General features: G+C 44.1%; 1 protein-coding gene and 1 non-coding gene across 2 annotated transcripts in view; both read left to right on the top strand.

Annotated features, from left to right (window-relative positions):
- The window catches only part of LOC126358898 (uncharacterized), an 80927-nt gene that overhangs the window by 8075 nt on the left and 52543 nt on the right, over positions 1-20309 (top strand). The window contains exons 2-5 of the mRNA XM_050007592.1: positions 3129-3357; positions 18990-19177; positions 19257-19485; positions 19659-19754. Coding sequence (XP_049863549.1) covers positions 3129-3357; positions 18990-19177; positions 19257-19485; positions 19659-19754 — 742 coding nt within the window. The remainder of the gene's footprint in view (positions 1-3128; positions 3358-18989; positions 19178-19256; positions 19486-19658; positions 19755-20309) is intronic.
- Positions 8671-8772, top strand: LOC126286597 (U6 spliceosomal RNA). The gene has a single exon (XR_007551710.1). It is a non-coding gene; the product is annotated as a U6 spliceosomal RNA (small nuclear RNA).

Below are 20309 nucleotides of genomic sequence, written 5' to 3' on the forward strand. Positions count from 1 at the left end.
ATCAGTCCCCTAGAACTTAGAACCTCTTAAACCTAACCAACCTAAAGACATCACACAACACCCAGTCATCACGAAGCAGAGAATATCCCTGACCCCGCCGGGAATCGAACCCGGGAACCCGGTTTTAAAAACAATTGGCAAATATGGTGCAATGGAAACAGATAACACGCTACAATTTTTGTGTTATTTACTTACCCTTGAATGATGCGTAGACACAAATACCTGTCTGGGAATAGCTACAATCCAGCGATTTCTCAACTTCACACATTTGGGAAATCAAAACATGTGCACTTTCAGGCCTCTTTGGGATTTATAATTTCCCTGGCCAAAGGGAACGCAGCACTTGAATGCCATACTTCGCAGAACTGTAAGGGAATACTGTATGAAATATGTATCACTATCACGTGTCACACACTTTCAACACAACATACACGCCAACAGGACTTCCGACTGAAGATAAGATGGCCAACAGTTTTTGACGTCACGTGCCAGTATGGCCGCTGTGCGTAGGCCTTGTATCTAGAAGACTTTGCCGCGATGGACACTTTTGGCCGGTGTATTCACGTGGGGAGACGGTGGTGTAGTCTCTAGCCGGGTGTAGCACTGCGGCGGCACTGCCCTCTATCGCCCATCGAGATCCATTTGTTCCGGCGGGCATTCAACTTTTGTGTGGCCCGAAACGAGAAGTTTTCGATTCACTCGTCATGAGTTGGTTGGTTGGTTTAAAGATTAAAGGGACCAAACTGCATAGGTCATCGGTTTCTTGTTTCATAAACACACAGAGCACAGTGAAACCATCCATTAGTCATTCGAAGCACAAAAGAAAAATTCCAAAAATTCCAGGGAAAGAAAAGCCCCAAGGTAAATAATAAAGCAACATGGAAAACTGAGCACAGCAACAAAAACAACATAGAGAAGAAAGGTAGAAAGAATTAAAACTGTACAGCAGAGGGTCGGGGCTGGCTGATCACGAAAATAAAAGAATGAGCCAGGCACTCTGTGACGCGTTAAAACCTCCAGCCTAAAAGATTAGGGTGGAATCGAATGACAACACAAAACTAAGTAAAAGATACAGCATAAAAGAGGGTAATGCAATAAAATTATATGGATCTATAGTAGCCGCTTGCGCGAATAAAACTTAAAACCCGATCTTCCATAGAGACATTGTCACCTAAAAGAGATGATAAATCACCCTGGAGATTAAAAGTTCGCCTGGAGGCGGCTAAAATAGGACATTCCAACAACAGATGGGCCACCGTTATGTTTGCACCACAACGACAGTGAGGGGGGTCCTCTCGACGCAGCAGATAACCATGCGTCAGCCAAGAGTGACCAATGCGGAGCCTACAGAGAACAACAGAATCCCTGCTAGAGGCCCGCATGGAGGAACCCCACACGGTCGTGGTCTCCTTTATTGCCGCAGGTTGTTGGGTGCAGACAGAGTGCGCCATTCGTCTCCCCACGTCCCAAAGACCCGACGGCGAAACACCGATCGGAGATCAGTTGCCGGGAGGCCGATCTCTAACGTCAGTTTGCGGGTAGCCTCTTTGGCTAACTTGTCGGCGAGTTTGTTTCCCGCTATCCCAACGTGTCCCGGGGTCCATATGAACACCACCGAATGTCCACGCTGTTCAAGACCGTGAACGGACTCCTGGATAGCAACAACAATGGGATGGCGTGGGTTGCTCTGGTCAAGAGCCTGTAGACTACTGAGAGAGTCACTGCAAAAGACGAAGGACTGTCCAGTGCTGGTACGAATATGCTCAAGGGCACGAAAAATGGCTGTCAGCTCTGCGGTGTAAACACTGCAGCCTTCTGGCAAAGGAGCGTTCGTTTTCATGGTCCACATGAGCAGAAGCGTACCACACATGTCCATCAACCATAGAGCCATCGGTATAGATAACCTCCGAGTCACGGGATGCGTCTAGGAGAGCAAAAAATTGATGGCGCAAGACTGCAGGAGGAACTGAATCTTTGTGCCATAGTGAGAGGCCCAGCTGAAGCTGCGGCCGACGAATACACCAAGGTGGTGTATGTGGGCGGAACTGGAAAGCAAATGGAAGAGGCAAAGACTCGAGTTCACTAAGGAGGGACCAAACACGGAACCCAATGGTATGGCCTGATCGCGGCCGCCGGTGGGGGATATGGACTGCAGCATTAGCGAAAAGGAGACGATAGTCAGGGTGACGGGGCGGGCAACGGACGTGTGCAGCATAGTTGGCTAAGAGTCGTTGACGCCGGACGCCCCAGCCTCAGCAAGTAGGCTATTAACAGGGCTGGTGCGGAATGCTCCTGTCGCCTGTCGAACCCCACAGTGGTGAACGGGGTCCAGCAGTTGCAACGCTGCGGGCGACGCTGAGCCATACGCCACACTCCCATAATCGAGCCGGGACAGCACGAGGGCTTTTTAGAGCCGCAGCAGCGTATTACGATCTGCACCCCAAGTTGTGTTGCTGAGGCAGCGGAGGGCATTCAGATGCTGCCAGCACTGACACTTGAGCTGACGAAGATGTGGAAGCCATGTAAGCGAGTCATCAAACAGCAATCCCAGAAAACGGCAAGTGTCAACAAACCTGAGCATGGCATCCTGAAGATAGAGCTCAAGGTGGGGACGGACAGTTCGACGCCGACAAAAGTGCATAACACAAGTCTTCGCAGGAGAAAAGTGAAACCCATGGGCGAGGGCCCACGCCTGCGCCTTGCGTATGGCTCCCTGCAACCTACGTTCTGCAACACTAATGGTGGAGCAGCTGAAAAAGTTGCAGAAATCGTCAGCATATAACGTGGGTGAGACAGACGACCCCTCGTCATGAGTAATGCCGAAATTACGAACTTTCTTTTGCACTCTCTGTAATTATTATCGATGTATCGCTAAGCGAAAAAGATACAGTTATTTGTAATCGCTATATTCATTTTGATTCGTCCTGTATTTTCAACACAATACTAACCACAGACACGGCTCAGGATCAACAACAGTGCGTTTGTGTAATCCATAGATGCGATAAGCCTGCTGTGACTGATTTTGACGCTTCTAAGGTAGTTGCGGCCGTGGGATCGTGGCTGATGAGCTGCTACTAACCATTATACCTCCTGTATGTGTGTGTGTGTGTGTGTGTGTGTGTGTGCAGTATCAGGGCGTGTGGTACGAGATCGCCAGGTTGGGAGAGGCTCCGTTCGAGGAGGGCGGCCAGTGCGTCACGGCGGAGTACACAGTGGCTGGCGACAACAACGTGACCGTACACAACAGACTGTTCAGCACATCTACTGGGGCCTTCAACGACATCATCGGCTGGGCCGAGTGGGACGACCCTGACTCCGGAGAGGCCAAATTCACGGTGCACTTCCCAGGGGTAACAGGTCAGTATGCCGAATTTTACTCTAAAGACACGACTGAGTTACGTCATTGAGGAGCTAGTATGCTGCAGCTAGACGACATCAAATAAATGAAGTAATGAAGAAGATGAAGTACTTTTTTGTAGAAGACATTTATAATTACAGCTATGATTTGATGTTTTGTTTAAAGTGTCAAAGGCTATGTTCATTAGGAACATTAAGAAATTATTAATTCCACTATTTGGTGTGTTACAGAAGAGACTATAAGCACACGATGAAATAACTTAATAGATATTGCTTCCAAGAACCCTTCAAATTAAATTTACGTCAATGAAATTTATTTTAGGATGGTAAGTTGTAGGAAAAATATGTACATTTCAGTGTTCACACTTGCTTGGTTCTTTGCTTGTTGACAGGAACGGGTCCGTATTGGGTCCTGGAGACTGACTACGAAAGCTATTCAATTGTCTGGGCTTGCAGAGAGCCTGCAGACGGATTCTCCGACATTACGGGTAAGCAGATGCTTTGATACACTTCGCCATTATAGTAAAACGCTATGTGAGCCTCATCGACGCTTCTATGTTACGTATTTTCCTACAGTAGAGACTGCACAGTTCGCGAGGTCAGATCAGTAAGTGAAAGGCTGGCTCTGAGCACTATGGGACTTAAGATCTAAGGTCATCAGTCCACTAGAACTTAGAACTGCTTAAACCTAACTAACCACGGACATCACATACATCCATGCCCGAGGCAGGATTCGAACCTGCGACTGTAGCGGTCGCGCGGTTCCAGACTGAAGCGCCTAGAACGGCTCGGCCACTCTGGCCGGCAGTAAGTGAAAGGTGCGGGATTCAACTGCACATACAACCGCCCTTGTATGGGATGTCCGTTAGCTCTGTAAACATTTTCAGACAGGTACGCAAATAGCTTCTGATGCTGCACACCGCAGCTTCTTTCCCCAGTACTCTCGAAATGTGTTACTGTGTCCGTAATAAGCAACTTCAATGCTTTCCCTTTAAACTGTTGTAGGTGAGCAACCCTGCTCTTCTTCGGACATGTTTATCTCTTAGATTAATGGAACACGAGTGCCACAGGGAAGTGCCCTGTGTATATAAACAAGCTGAGAGATGAGGTCAGCACCTGTTTCTAACTGTTTGTCTACAAATGTTCAAATGTGTGTGAAATCTTATGGGACTTAACTGCTAAGGTCATCAGTCCCTAAGGTTACACACTACTTAACCTTAATTGTCCTCAGGACAAACATACACACCTATGCCCGAGGGAGGACTCGAACCTCCGTCGGGACCAGCCGCACAGTCCATGACTGCAGCGCCGCAGACCGCTCGGTTAATCCCGCGCGGCTAACTGTTTTTTTTTTTTTTTGTGAGTGACTGTAGAATGGTGGTGAATTACGGTGATACAATTTCTATTTTGGGTGATGAATTGCTGCTTGCTCTAAAGGTGATTTAGTACATCTGGAAAGACTAAGCCGATTTCGATCCGATGACAGCATATGCCACCTGGGGGTTAGTAGATAATGGTCTGACCGTCGTCCGCCAACAGGTAGCGTTGCAGCATAGCTACCAGATTGCCATCTGTGTCTACCTTTTGATAGGGAACGCTCACAGCCAGAAGGTTCAGTGGGGTGCAAATGTGTGAAGCAAACATGCAACTATGCCACAGAGCTTCCTTCGGCGAACTCAGAAAGGGGTAGGATGATACTTCGCCGGCCGGAGTGGCCGTGCGGTTCCAGGCGCTACAGTCTGGAGTCGAGCGACCGCTACGGTCGCAGGTTCGAATCCTGCCTCGGGCAAGGACGTGTGTGATGTCCTTAGGTTAGTTAGGTTTAAGTAGTTCTAAGTTCTAGGGGACCAATGACCTCAGATGTTAAGTCGCATAGTGCTCAGAGCCATTTGAACCATTTTTTTTGGATGGTGCTTCCGGAGAACAGCCACACAAACTGGACGTGTTTGCGTCAGTTGTGCAACGACGCTGTTATCAGTGGTCACGTAAAAATTCTGACACCCGTAGACGACGTTCTGGACGTCCAAGCAGCACAGATGCCCGCCAGGATCGTCGTATAAGGGCAGCAGTGGCAGGTTGTACAGATACCACAGCACAGATCAGAAGGGTTGTGAGCCCAGACGTGCCAACACAAACTGTTGCGAATCGGTTATTACTAGTAGGGCTACGGGTATGTGCACTTACCGCCCATATTCCACTCACGCCACATATCGACGTGCATGGCTCTACTGGTGCCATCAGAGGATCACTTGGAAGATGGAATAGTGCGGCTTTGTCTTCAGCGATAAAAGCAGGTTGTGCCTTCACCCAAGTGATGGTCGTTTGCACTTACAACGTAGACCGGGCGAGCACTGTCTCGAAGAGTCCAAGAAACAATGGCACAACCCCAGGCCTTACGGTCTGTCGTGCGGTAAGATATAATTCTCGTTCACCTTTGGTGTTTCCGGAGGGGACAATAAACTCAAGGAGTTCTGCAAGACGTGCAGTAACTTCCAAGGCCAACACAACCTCCAATCCAGCACATGTGGGATATAATGGGACAAGGTGTGAATCTTGTGACTCGTCAGGCACCAATTCTTACAGCAGAACGTGAACAGGTGGAGCAGGCGTGGCATAATGTACCCCAGGACAATATTCACTACCTGAACAAACAGCTGGCTGCCAGAGGCAGCGCCTGCATTGCTGCCCGTGGAGGCTAAACCACTTACTAATACAGGTATTTCAACATGCTTCGATACCTGGTACCGCAGAACCGCTTGTGCTATTCATCTGCAAATATAATCATTTCATGCTCTGCATATACACTGTTGCAATAATAAATTTTGAGTGAATTGGAAACCTCTAAAAGGGAGTACTAACTTTTTTTTTCCGCAGAGTATAATTTAACCAAGATGAATAAGAAAAGCAATCCGGTACTGTTCGAATACAGTATTAGTGGGTGCTGCGTGACTCAGTAACGCCGATTAAATATTTAGATGCAGTGTTTCAGTTAGGAGCTGTGGAGAAGACCTTGTGCAGAACAACTGTGCTAACATTCTTGTGCACTGTGCGAGATTTTTGCAGTCCCCAATAGATCTGATTAGAGGAAAACATTCGAGAAATTCAAGGCCTTGTTGCTAGGTTTGTTACCAGTTCGTTCGATCAACACTCGAGTGTTATGGAAATGCTTCGTGAAGTGAAATAGGAATTGCTGAAAATTAGAAGTCGTTCCTCTCGCAAAACAGTATCAGCATGCACGCGGTTTGGCATGAGACACCTCCGCAGGAAAATAGTGTATAGGTCATTCAAATGTTGCAGTGTAGAAAATCTTTAATGTCTTGAGTATAAAATTTGTTTTCTCTCCATTTCATCATGTTCTTGTTTTATAATAGGCTAAATTCTGTCTGCCGTTTTTAGTATAAAAGCAGTGACAGATTACAAATAACAGTGATTTATTGTAAGCACACCAATATCTGCTGGGGGCGTTTCATTGCTGAAAAGGCGACTTTTTGATTCTGACGTTCGTGTGCTTTTCGATCCAGGGGAGGTAAATAGAAATTTAGCTAAAGGAAGCTATATTAAGGACTAGTGAACACTGAAAGTGAGACGAACGCCGAAGAGGGCGAAGAAGCTGAACTCGCCTAAAAGAAAGCATTTTAATTAAATAAATCAGGGAAAAAGAGAATTTTACCAAGTCATCAAAAAAGTTTCGGCTGGATTTAGTGGATCAAGTGCATAGGTTTAAGAATAACATGTTTTTATGAGCAACAGCAATTATTGTGTAGCGTCTTAACTTCTATGGATCTGATATCATTAATTTTCTTTGAGATGTATGATCCTCAACTTTATTACCATATTGATGGCAACTAAAGAAATGAATTGAAATGTCGTATTCAAGATCTATGGATAAGGATTACTGTATGTATGTAATGAGTGCTATGGCTAGGACTTAAACCCTTGTCTCCTTGCTTACTCGGCAGGTATTCTAGACATTACACCACCATAGCAGCATATATTACACAGTTGCAGGGACTACCCTAGTCCAGTGTCATTCCTAAGATAAACTTCAATTCATGACTTCAGCTTATTTTCCCCTTCTCAAGGAAAATTAATTATATCAGACCTATAGGTCACCTGCGCCTAAAGTACAGGCAGGATTTCTTCATTCCGTCCAAAGCTGGGGTGCTAATCCAACACCATACAACTTTGGCAACTGTGACGATTTAAGAAGGGGAAAATAAGCTGAAGACATGAATTGAAGTTTCTGTTAAGGAAGGCATTCGAATAGCGTAGTCAGTGCAAACGTATTACCTGTACTGCTATGGTGCTGTAATGGCTAGTATACCTGCCTAGTAAGCAAGGAGCCCCGACCATTACAAAAATTTTAATTCATTTCTTCGGCTTCCATCATTTGTAAATTTTGTGCTAAGATTTCCAGAATGGCACCAATTAATTGAAACGGTATTGTAAAGGTAATGATGAGTGTGAGAAAGCATTGTTAGGGTGACATTACTGTCCAATAAACAGTGACCACAGCTACAAGTGTGGTTCTTCAAAGTCATTGAATGTAAGCCATGTGCAGCCCGCCAAACCAAGCTGTTTTAAAACTGGAACAGAGACGCAGGACTGGTGGAGGCACACTGCCTCATCTCCGTTTTTCATGTGTGTATGAGTTCTTTACTCCAACCTACGTAATTTCCGACTGCTTTCATTAAATTTGAGACCACTGTTAATGTCGTAATATAGCAAAACAGGGCTCAGGCTCACATTAACGCAGTACTGATCACTACTTTAGTATTGCTCGTCAACCTGGGATCTGTACTATGTAGGACTGAGTGAGATATTCGACTTCACACACAATGTTACCAGCAATTGTTCTTTCCGCGCGGCATTCGCCCAGTTACAATACAAACAATAATCCGACCCTCCGTTAATTCTAGTATTCATTGTGGATATAGATAGTGGGGAACTGGGGACTGTTGGGTTCCACCTTCTTTTCGCACAATGACGATCCAATTCCCAGCGATTCCTAAGCTCAGTGGGCCTACTGCGACGCACCAATGTAAGCTAATAGCAAAATACCGCTACTGCACCAGTATTTCTCTGAGAACTAACAGAGATAAACTTAAGGTGACCAGTAGTGGTAGTTATCGACTTAGCTAGTATTGTATAAATTTTTTATAAATCAGACTTTTTCTGGTCTATGCGAGAACGACAATACTGAGCCGAGTGGCAGCCGAATTACTACGTTCATGTTTCAGAATTTTAAACCACAATTCTAAACTCGACTTTCGTTTTTACATGTTTTTATTTTCATAAAGGAGTCTAAAAATAATTTCTCTGGGGTACATGTACTAAAATTGGAACGATACAGGGAAGATTAGCATCGCCCTGCGCAAGGACGACACGCAAAATCGTGACTTGTGAAAATTGGGACTGCGCAGTTGAGCGCCCCACAAACCAAATATCATCATCTGATTCAATTTAGAAAATGAAAATTATCATGCATAATTTACACATTGAAAGTTAAAATTAATTGTGCGGCTTAGTAGTTTTTAATTGGTGATTGCATCACTGTCAGTATTTCTGACTGCAGATGTCCATACTTTACGTTCCTCTAGGCACAAACTAAACTCTTGTAGTTTTAACTCTGCTTTTGTTGGATCTGACTGGCATTTAGAAAAATGAAAAGTCTTGCGTGTCCACGAGACGTCATCAGCTTCTCTCATCCCTTGACGTTTGGTGCCTCTCCAAAATGTGTTTCAAGACTTTCATCTCGCCACCAGTTTAACGGATGTGATGTCGCAATACGAAGTACAAGGGCCCTTAGATAAGTAATTCCCCATATTTTTTTTAAAAAAAAGCCATTAACATACAGAGACAAACGTACTTGTTGGTGCTTCACATATGATGTTTGTTCTCTGCGCCTGTGAACTTTCGAACCGTTCTAGCAGGTGGCAGAGTCCTAGTAAAGCGCCAAAATGGCGTCTACATACGACTCACGTTACAAGGAGCGTGCTATTATTGAATTCTTGTGTGCAGAAAAAGAAATCGTGTTGAACATCCACAAACGTGTGTGTCCAGTGTGTAGCGATGATGCAGTTGATAGGAGTACAGTTGCACAACGGGTAAAGAAAGTTACAGCCTCAAGAAATGCAAAAACAGGGCTCCACGATCAGCCACGCTCGGGACGTCCTGTCACAGCCGCTGTTCCAGACATGCTGATTCGTGCGGCTGCCATTATTCGTGTCCACCGGCGCATCCCAACCCGACAATTGGCTCTACAGTTGTCGGACAGCATTGGAAGTACGTCTGCAACGATCGAGACTCTCGGATGTTCAAAGAGGTGCTCACGATGAGGTCCACGGATGCTCACAGGGGGGATTCAAAGAAAGGCCATTTCATCAGAATTGTTGGAGCGTTTTTGAGACCGACGGAGAGGCCTTTCTGTGACGGATCGTTACGGGGGACGAAAGCTGGGTGCACCACTTTGTGCCGGAAACAAAAGTCAGTCCTTGGAGTGGCATTATCCTCATTCACCACAAAAGAAGAAATTCAAGACAACCCCCTCGGCTAGAAACTTCATGGTGACAGTCTTCTGGAATTGTGATGGCGTCATTCTCGTGCATGTGATGCCAAGAGGGTCAACCATCACTTCAGAGGCATATCTGAAGATTTTGAATAAACTCAAGAACCGTTTCCGACGTGTTCGATCGGACAAGAATCCAGCAGAAATATTTCTCCATCAAGATAATGCACGCCCACACACAAGTGTGAGAACCCAGGAACAAGCCGCCAAATTGGATTGGACATCATTGCCTCAAAAAAATGGTTCAAATGGCTCTGAGCCCTATGGGACTTAACATCTGAGGTCATCAGTCCCCTAGAGCTTAGAACTACTTAAACCTAACTAACCTAAGGACATCACACACATCCATGTCCTAGGCAGGATTCGAACCTGCGACCGTTAGCGGTCGAGCGGTTCGAGACTAAAGTGCCTAGTACCGTTCGGCCACAGCGGCCGGCATCATTGTCTCATCCGCCCTACAGTCCACTCTCCGACTTCCATGCATTTGTGCCGCTTAAAGATTCTCTACAGGGAACATACTTTGAAGATGATGAGAGTGTCAGTCAAGCAGTGAAAACACGGCTACGCCTACAGGACAAGAGCTTTTATCAGCAGCGAATACATGCTCGTCCACAACGATGGCGTACAGCCATAGAAAGTGATGGAGGCTACGTAGAAAAATAGGACATGGACAAGACATAGATATGTTCAGAGAAAAAATTTGGGGCATTACTTATTAAATGACCCTCATATAAACATCATGAGCTGCCTGAAAGCTAGTGCTGTTTTCATTTATATTACTACTAACTTAAACAATCTTTCTGTTGCACACTAAACTTTTTTGAATATGTATTAATTCTTGAGAGCACAAACCTGTATACAATCTTAGTTAAATAAAATAATTGAAATTTGTAAGAAATCTAAAACGACTGACAGGTTATGTGTAATGTTCTCATTTTGAAGAAATTTTCGTATTTATTCCAAAACCGGTCTTAGATTTTGCAAATATGTTGTATTTCCGACGTTGTTAAGAATTTACAATTACGATTTATATATTAGTAATATTAATTCAGTGGATGCATTTCGGTTCTAATAGCATGTTTAAAAAGTAAACGTAAAGCATGTGGCTCTGAACTCGTGAACAGGAGTCAGGTCTGGCTAAGGGTTAAGTGCAGCCTTTCAGCTGCCACGACACTAGGAGGGCGAATCGGAAAGTTGGCGATTACATCGCCCCTTCCCGCTTGTAGTCCGGGAAACATACCCAGTACCTACTCAGTTATATAGCGGGCTGAATGGACCTGGGGCCATCCTTAAAGGACTGGAACAAAGGTAAATCCTATCTCCTATCCACGAATTGAAACCGGCACCTCCAGTTTCTAAGTGTAGCGCTCTGCCTGCCAGTAAAACATGAAGTTTTCTCATTCAGCACCTGCTGAGTATGTGTTAGTTTTCGAAACACTATTTCAATTCGCTTCAAATGTTTCACAACATCTTTGTTTGTTAAATGTGATACAATTTTTGAATTTACAACGTGAGCTGGTCTCTCATGAAACCTATTATCCAACTAAAGTCTATAGTACCAATCGATACTCAGTTCATGGTAGAAAAATGTGAGATAGAGTACTGAAGAGGTTTCAACATAAGAAATACGTATTTTTACAGGACTCCTAAAACACAGTTTCAGAGGAATTAGATGGTATCAACTGAAGCAGTGAGTGATCAGCAATGTTAGGCTATTGTCATAAATGTGTGTTATGTGTAATAAAAAATGGAAATTCGGTTATGACCGAAGATTAGTGAGCGGGGGCCGGCACGCCTTCCCACCCAGATAGACCGCACGGCTAACCGGGCAGGCGAGCGTACGTTACTAGAAGAGTCAACTAATACATTGCAGACTCGCAAAAAAAAAAAAAAAAAAAAAAAAAAAAAAAAAAAAAAAAAAAACGGACGTAAAATTAGAGAGATTCTAGATCACAAGGAGGCTTACCAACAACCATTGTTCTTCCCGCAGAATCATTCGCGCCTGAAATAGCAAAAGCGGTAAGTGACAGTACACAACGAAACCTCTGCCACACACTATAACGTGGCTTTCGGAGTACAAATTAGAACGTACTCCTTATTCAATCACGGAAGTGTTGTACGTACTGTCCGCAGCTCGTGGTCGTGCGGTAGCGTTCTCGCTTCCCACGACCGCGTTCCCGGGTTCGATTCCCGGCAGGGTCAGGGATTTTTCTCTGCCTCGTGATGACTGGGTCTTGTGTGATGTCCTTAGGTTAGTTTGGTTTAAGTAGTTCTAAATTCTAGGGGACTGATGACCATAGATGTTAAGTCCCATAGTGCTCAGAGCCATTTGAACCATTCTGTTCGTTGTACGTACATACAATGCTCCATTCAAATAATTCTTGAATTTTCCTTTTGCAGTTATAAGGGAAAAAACCAATCTGTACTTGGGTAAATTATACAACACAGTGGCGAAAAGCAGTGGATAACAAGCGACTATCCTGTCCCACCTCCTCTTTGCGCAATGACAATCCAACACAACAAAATTGTGCTAAAGCACCAATATTACTCGATCGGTTAACCATGGTAGGCTCAAAGTGAACAGTGTTAGTGACTGGTAATTTTACTTCTAGAGTTCTTCGTAGTTGTCGTAGCTAATAGGAATAAATTCGTTACGAAAGCAGACTTTTTCTGGCGTGCTTGCAAACGAGAATACTGAGCGGACTGGGAACGAAGTTACTATAACCCGCATCGTATTTCATAATGTTCCTAAACTTGACACACATTTACGTAAATGTATTTTCACAAAATAGCGCTGAAAGACGTCCACTATTCACTGACTGTCCAAAACGCCGCTGGGCGGCACATTTCCTCTGTTAAAAAAACTCTCCTCAGCCAAGAACTGGTATTGTACAGAAGAGTGCTTAACATTCTCTAACCTCCACTGAATGCCAACTTGTTTGAAGTGCTAGGAATATTAACTGAATTTAGCCCAAGGTTGTATCACAAAGAAAACCCGCAATGGAAATCTACCCAGCGGAGTTTAGATCGTCCTATGGCTTGAGGTACCGAATTATCTGATGGGACCTTACTTAAGTGAGGTTTTTTTTTTTAGCATGTGCCTCCACGATTCGTTCCTTTAGACTTTACTAAATGCTTGTTAGTATCTTTCTCTTGCAAGATACACTAGGCTAGTGATTACCAGCAGAGGGAAGGTGTGCTGGTTTGCACACTGGTGAAAGTTTAACGAAGTAATTTGAAGCTTGAAGGACATTTGTTCACAAAATGGAGCGAACTGCTGAACGTCATTACACCTACAAAATCCTAACACTATGGTTCTGTGACGTTAAACTGTATTAATCACTATTACTCAGCGAGAATTTTTGGACACTGATGTGCTCACACCAAAGACTCAAAATACTCAAAGGGCAACAGAAGGTAATATACTCCAATTTCTAGCATAAATAAAATTATCAGCGTTGTCTAGGGACTCGCAGCAAAAAGAAACATAGAATTCATCAGAATCACGATACACGAAACGACTCGTGACTGGAAAAGGAACAAGTTCGGCTGGTCCTATATGAATCTAGTTAAACGATAGCAAACGTTATCACTAGACACCGGATTATATGCATCATAAAAACTTTAAAATATGCTCGCAAATGTGCATGAAAAATGCTTAAAAATGCTTGAGAGGTATCGAAATATGCAAGATCAAATAATTAAAAAAACATGGTAGTTACTGCATGCATATATCTCAGAGTCGAACCTGTGCATATCAGTTACGAGGAAGAACGCCGGCCACGCGAAAAATCGGTACACTAACAACGCTGATATCATTTTCTGAATACTTTCTGGTAGAGGTTAGGAAAGAGGCCTTTCTGGGATTATTTTCTAAAAATTTGCAAAATGGGGACGCATACCGTGTTTCAAGAATTGTTCCTTCTTTGCTATTGTTGTCGGTAGCAAGCGGACGCGATGCGAGTGAGTCTCAGCGAAACAATCTAAATGTACAGCACCAACTTCGAGATATATAGCACACAGAGAAGCACGCTCAGAAATTCCGTAATACTTTATTTAAAAAAACAATGTACAATCACGAATTTTTTGAACAGCATTAACTTTTAATTAATACTACTGGACCAAAGCATCATTTACAATTTATTTTACATTTTTCTCCATTACAAACAGAAATGACCAAGTAATGCTCCAAATGTTCGGTAGTAAAACTGTGTCTTCGATCAATCAACACATTTTTATAAGCAGTTATTCTTGTAGGTCTTGATGCCTGCAGGAGCCTTTAGAAACACTTTTTTGTGTAAGAAATCATTTATTTACATTCACAAACGTGCAACGTACTGCTTCAACAAGGCTATGTACTCCACGAGCAAAGTACGTCACATGAATCAAATTGGGATAAAATTCTCGGAGCGCTTTTCCTGTTTTGCTGCTCTGCGAAATGTGGAAATATTTTTCTAATACTGTCATTCACAAATCTGGCGATAGCAAAATGATCCTGGCTACTCTATACACTTCTCGAAGCAGAATATTTTTTTCTAAATTAAATAATTGAGACGACGTCCACTCAACTTCCGGAGAAAAAAGCGTTGTGTTCGCGAAATATTACCGTAATACAAGCAAAATGATAACTTACGTATGCATGAAGTAATTTCTGATGCATACATTGTATTAGTACCTTGTTAAATGTGTGATTCGAAGATACTTCGCTAACAGTTCATTTGATTAGGCAGGACGAAGTGTCATAGATCAAATTTTTTTAGCTGAACTAGAAGGCTGAACCGATGATCATCTTCAGTTTTACAACACAAACTGCCCGTCCCATCGACCAATTGGCGCACCATGATCGCAATTCGGCCCTCCTAAAAGTCGCATAAGACTTGCACACTATTCGGTGCAGAACGGCGAAGTCTTTATCCCACCTATAGCCTCTTTTCAATCTGACGATTCCCATCTTTTCAACTGAAGGGGTCTAACGAAAAAAATAATACTAGGCAAATATAATTTTAACATGACGAATCAACTTGGCATTTCTCCTACAAGTAAAATACACTCCTGGAAATTGAAATAAGAACACCATGAATTCATTGTCCCAGGAAGGGGAAACTTTATTGACACATTCCTGGGGTCAGATACATCACATGATCACACTGACAGAACCACAGGCACATAGACACAGGCAACAGAGCATGCACAATGTCGGCACTAGTACAGTGTATATCCACCTTTCGCAGCAATGCAGGCTGCTATTCTCCCATGGAGACGATCGTAGAGATGCTGGATGTAATCCTGTGGAACGGCTTGCCATGCCATTTCCACCTGGCGCCTCAGTTGGACCAGCGTTCGTGCTGGACGTGCAGACTGCGTGAGACGACTCTTCATCCAGCCCCAAACATGCTCAATGGGGGACAGATCCGGAGATCTTGCTGGCCAGGGTAGTTGACTTACACCTTCTAGAGCACGTTGGGTGGCACGGGATACATGCGGACGTGCATTGTCCTGTTGGAACAGCAAGTTCCCTTGCCGGTCTAGGAATGGTAGAACGATGGGTTCGATGACGGTTTGGATGTACCATGCACTATTCAGTGTCCCCTCGACGATCACCAGAGGTGTACGGCCAGTGTAGGAGATCGCTCCCCACACCATGATGCCAGGTGTTGGCCCTGTGTGCCTCGGTCGTATGCAGTCCTGATTGTGGCGCTCACCTGCACGGCGCCAAACACGCATACGACCATCATTGGCACCAAGGCAGAAGCGACTCTCATCGCTGAAGACGACACGTCTCCATTCGTCCCTCCATTCACGCCTGTCGCGACGCCACTGGAGGCGGGCTGCACGATATTGGGGCGTGAGCGGAAGACGGCCTAACGGTGTGCGGGACCGTAGCCCAGCTTCATGGAGACGGTTGCGATTGGTCCTCGCCAATACCCCAGGAGCAACAGGGTCCCTAATTTGCTGGGAAGTGGCGGTGCGGTCCCCTACGGCACTGCGTAGGATCTTACGGTCTTGGCGTGCATCTGTGCGTCGCTGCGGTCCGGTCCCAGGTCGACGGGCAAGTGCACCTTCCGCCGACCACTGGCGACAACATCGATGTACTGTGGAGATCTCACGCCCCACGTGTTGAGCAATTCGGCGGTACATCCACCCAGCCTCCCGTATGCCCACTATACGCTCTCGCTCAAAGTCCGTCAACTGCACATACGGTTCACGTCCAGGCTGTCGCGGCATGCTACCAGTGTTAAAGACTGCGATGGAGCTCCGTATGCCACGGCAAACTGGCTGACACTGAAAGCGGCGGTGCACAAATGCTGCGCAGCTAGCGCCATTCGACGGCCAACACCGCGGTTCCTGGTGTGTCCGCTGTGCCGTGCGTGTGATCATTGCTTGTACAGCCCTCTCGCAGTGTCCGGAGCAAGTATGGTGGGTCTGACACACCGGTGTCAATGTGTTCTTTTTTCCATTTCCAGGAGTGTAGCTAAAACTGTATCAGCCGAATCTCATTCAGCTCGGAAGATGAGTGAACCAAGTGTGTTAGAGCACTGCAGTATTCATCATCCATTAAGCTATATGTCGTTCCTCCAGAAAGAATGAATGGTCGAAAGTGGTCATCGAAATATTCAAATTCTTAAAGAGACATGGATAAAATATAGGGAGCGAAAGGCTGTTTACAATGTGTAGGGAAACAAGATGGCAGTTAATTGAGTCAATAGTCACGAAAGGGAAACAGTGGTTCAGAAGAGAGTGAAATAAGGTTGCAGTCTATCCCCTATGTTATTCGGTCTGTATATTGAGCAAGCAGTAACTTCAACAAAAGAAATATTTGGAGTAGGAATTAAAGTCCAGGGAGAAGAAATAAAATCTTTCAGGTCTGCCGATGACATTGTAATTATCTCAGAGACAACAAAGGACATGGAGGAGCGGTTGAACGGAATGGACAGTATCTCTAAAGGAAGATATAAGATGAACATCAGCAAATCAAAACGAGGATAATGGAAGGGAGTCGACTTAAATTAGATGATGTTGAGGGGACTAGATTAGGAAATGAGGCACTTAACATAGTAAATGAGTAAATGAGTTTTGCTGTTTATGAACCAAAGTGACTGATGATGGTCGAAGTAGGGAGGAGTTAAAACGTAGACTGGCAATGGCAAGAAAAGCGTTTTTGAAGAAGAGAAATTTATTAAGGGGAGCCGGAGGTGGTCAAATCCAAAAAATTACGATTTTTTTTTGCTACCGAAAATTAGTTGGAACATTCTTCTTTAATGTAAACTTTGAATTATTGTTCTACTCACCGTAGAAGTGGAGTTATTACCATTTTTCCCCACGCCTGCAGAGGAAATGGGCTGCCGCTGAATGCATCTAACACCCTCTCGTGACTTCCTGGCGAACTGCTTGGAATTTTCTCGGCCTGTTACTCATGCAGCGATTGTGCAAGTGTTGGCTACAATGTTTTCTCTAACAAATGAAGCGCTAAGAGCGCGGAACATCGTCTCTTTGCTGTTTACCGTTTCGAATTAGTTTAGTGTTGCGCCTGTTGTTGGTAGTATTATACTTCTTGTGTAAAGCGTTGTTCTGGTTACGATGCCACGTTTTAGTAACGGTGTATATAAGATGAAGAAGAACTTAGGGAAAAGAAAATTAACACTAATACCAAATTGCGATACTACAATTACTGAAACAGTACGTTCTTCTGCTAAGCAACACCTGGCCGGCCATAGCCCTGTGACATCTTCTAGCAAGAAGCTGACTGGTGGAAGTGACAGATTTCGTGAATATGTTAGTGACAGTGATGATATTTTTCATGACTTAGCACAGCCAGAATTGTTACACAAATGTCTACACAGAAAGACGCAGAATCCTAATGAGAGCGTAAACAATTTGATTTGGAAAGTGATTCCTAAAAGGGTGTTTGTAAGCATAAAAACACTGAACTTTGGCATTTATGATGCAATAGCAACATACAACCAAGGGAACAGTTTGAAGTGTGAAGTTCTGAAGGCATTAGAATTTACAGCTGGGGTGAACACTGTACGAGCACTAAGAAATATGGACAGAGAAAGGATAAGAGGAGCAGAAAGAAGACAGAGGCATATGAAGTATGATGGAACAACAGGCCAGAAAAGAAGACAGAAGAGGAAGCGTTTGGAGGATGAAGAAGAAGACCCTGATAATTCATCCTATAGTGCAGGAATGTATTGAGAAACTTTGATAGCCATTTCCCATTAATTAGAATTTTTCGAATATAAGGAACATTTTCTCAAAATCCACTCAAGCTAGAGAGATGAAATCTTTATGCAGCACTCCTAGTGGTCAAACGTACATTGTAACACAGCCATTTGGCAATATGTTCAGTAGTTTCATTTCAATTTAATTATAAAGCAATTATTTGTAAAAAAAATTGGGTCATTAATTTAAAAAATGGGGAGGAAACTAGAAAAGATACTCCAAAATCCCTCTGTCATAACTGCAGTACTAAACCACTCTATATGTAAAAAAATTAAATTTTTCTATTTGGTAGTTTATTCATAAATGTTCCTCCAACTTAGTGATTTCAACATGGGCAGCATAGGCACATCCGGCTCCCCTTAACAACGAGTATAGAGTTAAGTGTCAGGAAGCCATTCCTGACAGTATTAGTAAAGCAGAAGTGAAACATGGACGATAAACAGTTTTGAAAATAAGAGAATAGAAGCTTTTGAAAAATGGTGCTAAAGAAGAATGCTGAAGATTGGATGGGTAGATCTATTAATGAATGAGGAGGTACCGAATAGAATTGGGAAGAGCAGCCTGACTAAAAGAAGGGATGAGTTGATAGGACACATTCTGAGCCATCAAGGTATCACAAATTTAGACTGGAGGGAAGCATGGCTGTTAAAGTCGTAGAGATGAATACAGCAAGCAGGTTCAGAGGGATGTAGGTTGCAGTAGTTACTCGGAGATGAAGAGACTTGCACAGGATAGACTAGCATGGAGATTTGCATCAAACCAATCTTTTGACTGAATACCACAACAACACAAAGCAGCAACAAAGGTAAATGCGAATTCATCCATATTGTATGTTTTTCAGAGAACTCATGGATCCTGTCACGGGGTGCCCAGCTGAAAGCAGAGCAGGAGCAGCAGGTGAATGACAAGCTGGAGGCCCTGGGTCTGACACGGAGCCGCTACACAGACACTCCACAGGATCCACAACAGTGCACTGTCAGAGTTAGCAAATGCGACAAGGCCGTTGTCACCGAGTTTGATACTTCTCAGGTAACACCCGATGTAGTTATGGCAGTTGCGATTGTGGCTGTGAACAACTACTGACCATACCTCCTGTGCGTCTTTACAGTATCAGGGCGTGTGGTATGAGATCGCCAGGTTGGGAGAGGCTCCGTTCGAGGAGGGCGGCCAGTGCATCACGGCGGAGTACAGAGTGGCTGGTGAGAACAACGTGACCGTACACAACAGGCTGTTCAGCACGGCATCGGGTACCTTCAACGACATCATCGGCTGGGCCGAGTGGGACGACCCTGAATCCGGAGATGCCAAATTCACGGTACACTTCTCAGGGGTACCAGGTCAGTTTGGCGTATTTTGCATATGACAGTGGCTACAGCCAACGAAGTAGCTTAGAATCCATTGTTTTTAGGAACCTTTAAATGTACATTGAAAGACTGTATTTTCTGACTCAAAGGATGATATGCACACTTCGGTGTTCACACAGGTTTTTTTTTTTTTTTTGTTTTTACAGTGACAGGTCCTTATTGGGTCCTGGATACTGACTACAAGAGCTATTCAATTGTCTGGGCCTGCAGGGAGCCTACAGACGAAACTTCCAACATTACAGGTAAGTATTTCTCCTATAGTGTCTACTGTTTAATATATCAGAAACAAGTTTCTCCTCATTTATATTAGATCATAGGTGGTTAGAGATGAAAAGGATTCTCGGTGAGTGAAGAAAGATCGTGTTACTCCAGTTCACAAGAAGGGTCTTCGATTTAACATATAACACTTTAGGCATACATTTCTGTAGATCTCTGATAGAGTTTTCGTTCTCGTTTTTAATGGTACTTCTGAAAACCGACAGTCTGTGTAGGGATCAGTCACACAGAACTAGTTCGCTGTCTCTTTCCACAAGGTCTGGAAAGCAGAAATTACCGACAGGCAGGTAGATGTGTCCCTGGGCCTCCAGAAACCTTTAGATACAGTTCCACATCGCTCTCTAATGAGTTACATGCAAGGATACGCAATATCTGCGTAACTATGTAATTATATCGAAGTTTTCCTGGAAAACAGGATACAGCAGGTCACCCTTAAAGGAGAGAAATCCTTACATGAAACAGTAAGTTTGAGATTACCGCAAGGGAGCGCTACATGGTCATTAATTACAACACTATAAATA

This window comes from Schistocerca gregaria, chromosome 1 (assembly GCF_023897955.1).
Source record: "Schistocerca gregaria isolate iqSchGreg1 chromosome 1, iqSchGreg1.2, whole genome shotgun sequence".
NCBI classification, from domain to species: Eukaryota; Metazoa; Arthropoda; class Insecta; order Orthoptera; family Acrididae; genus Schistocerca; species Schistocerca gregaria.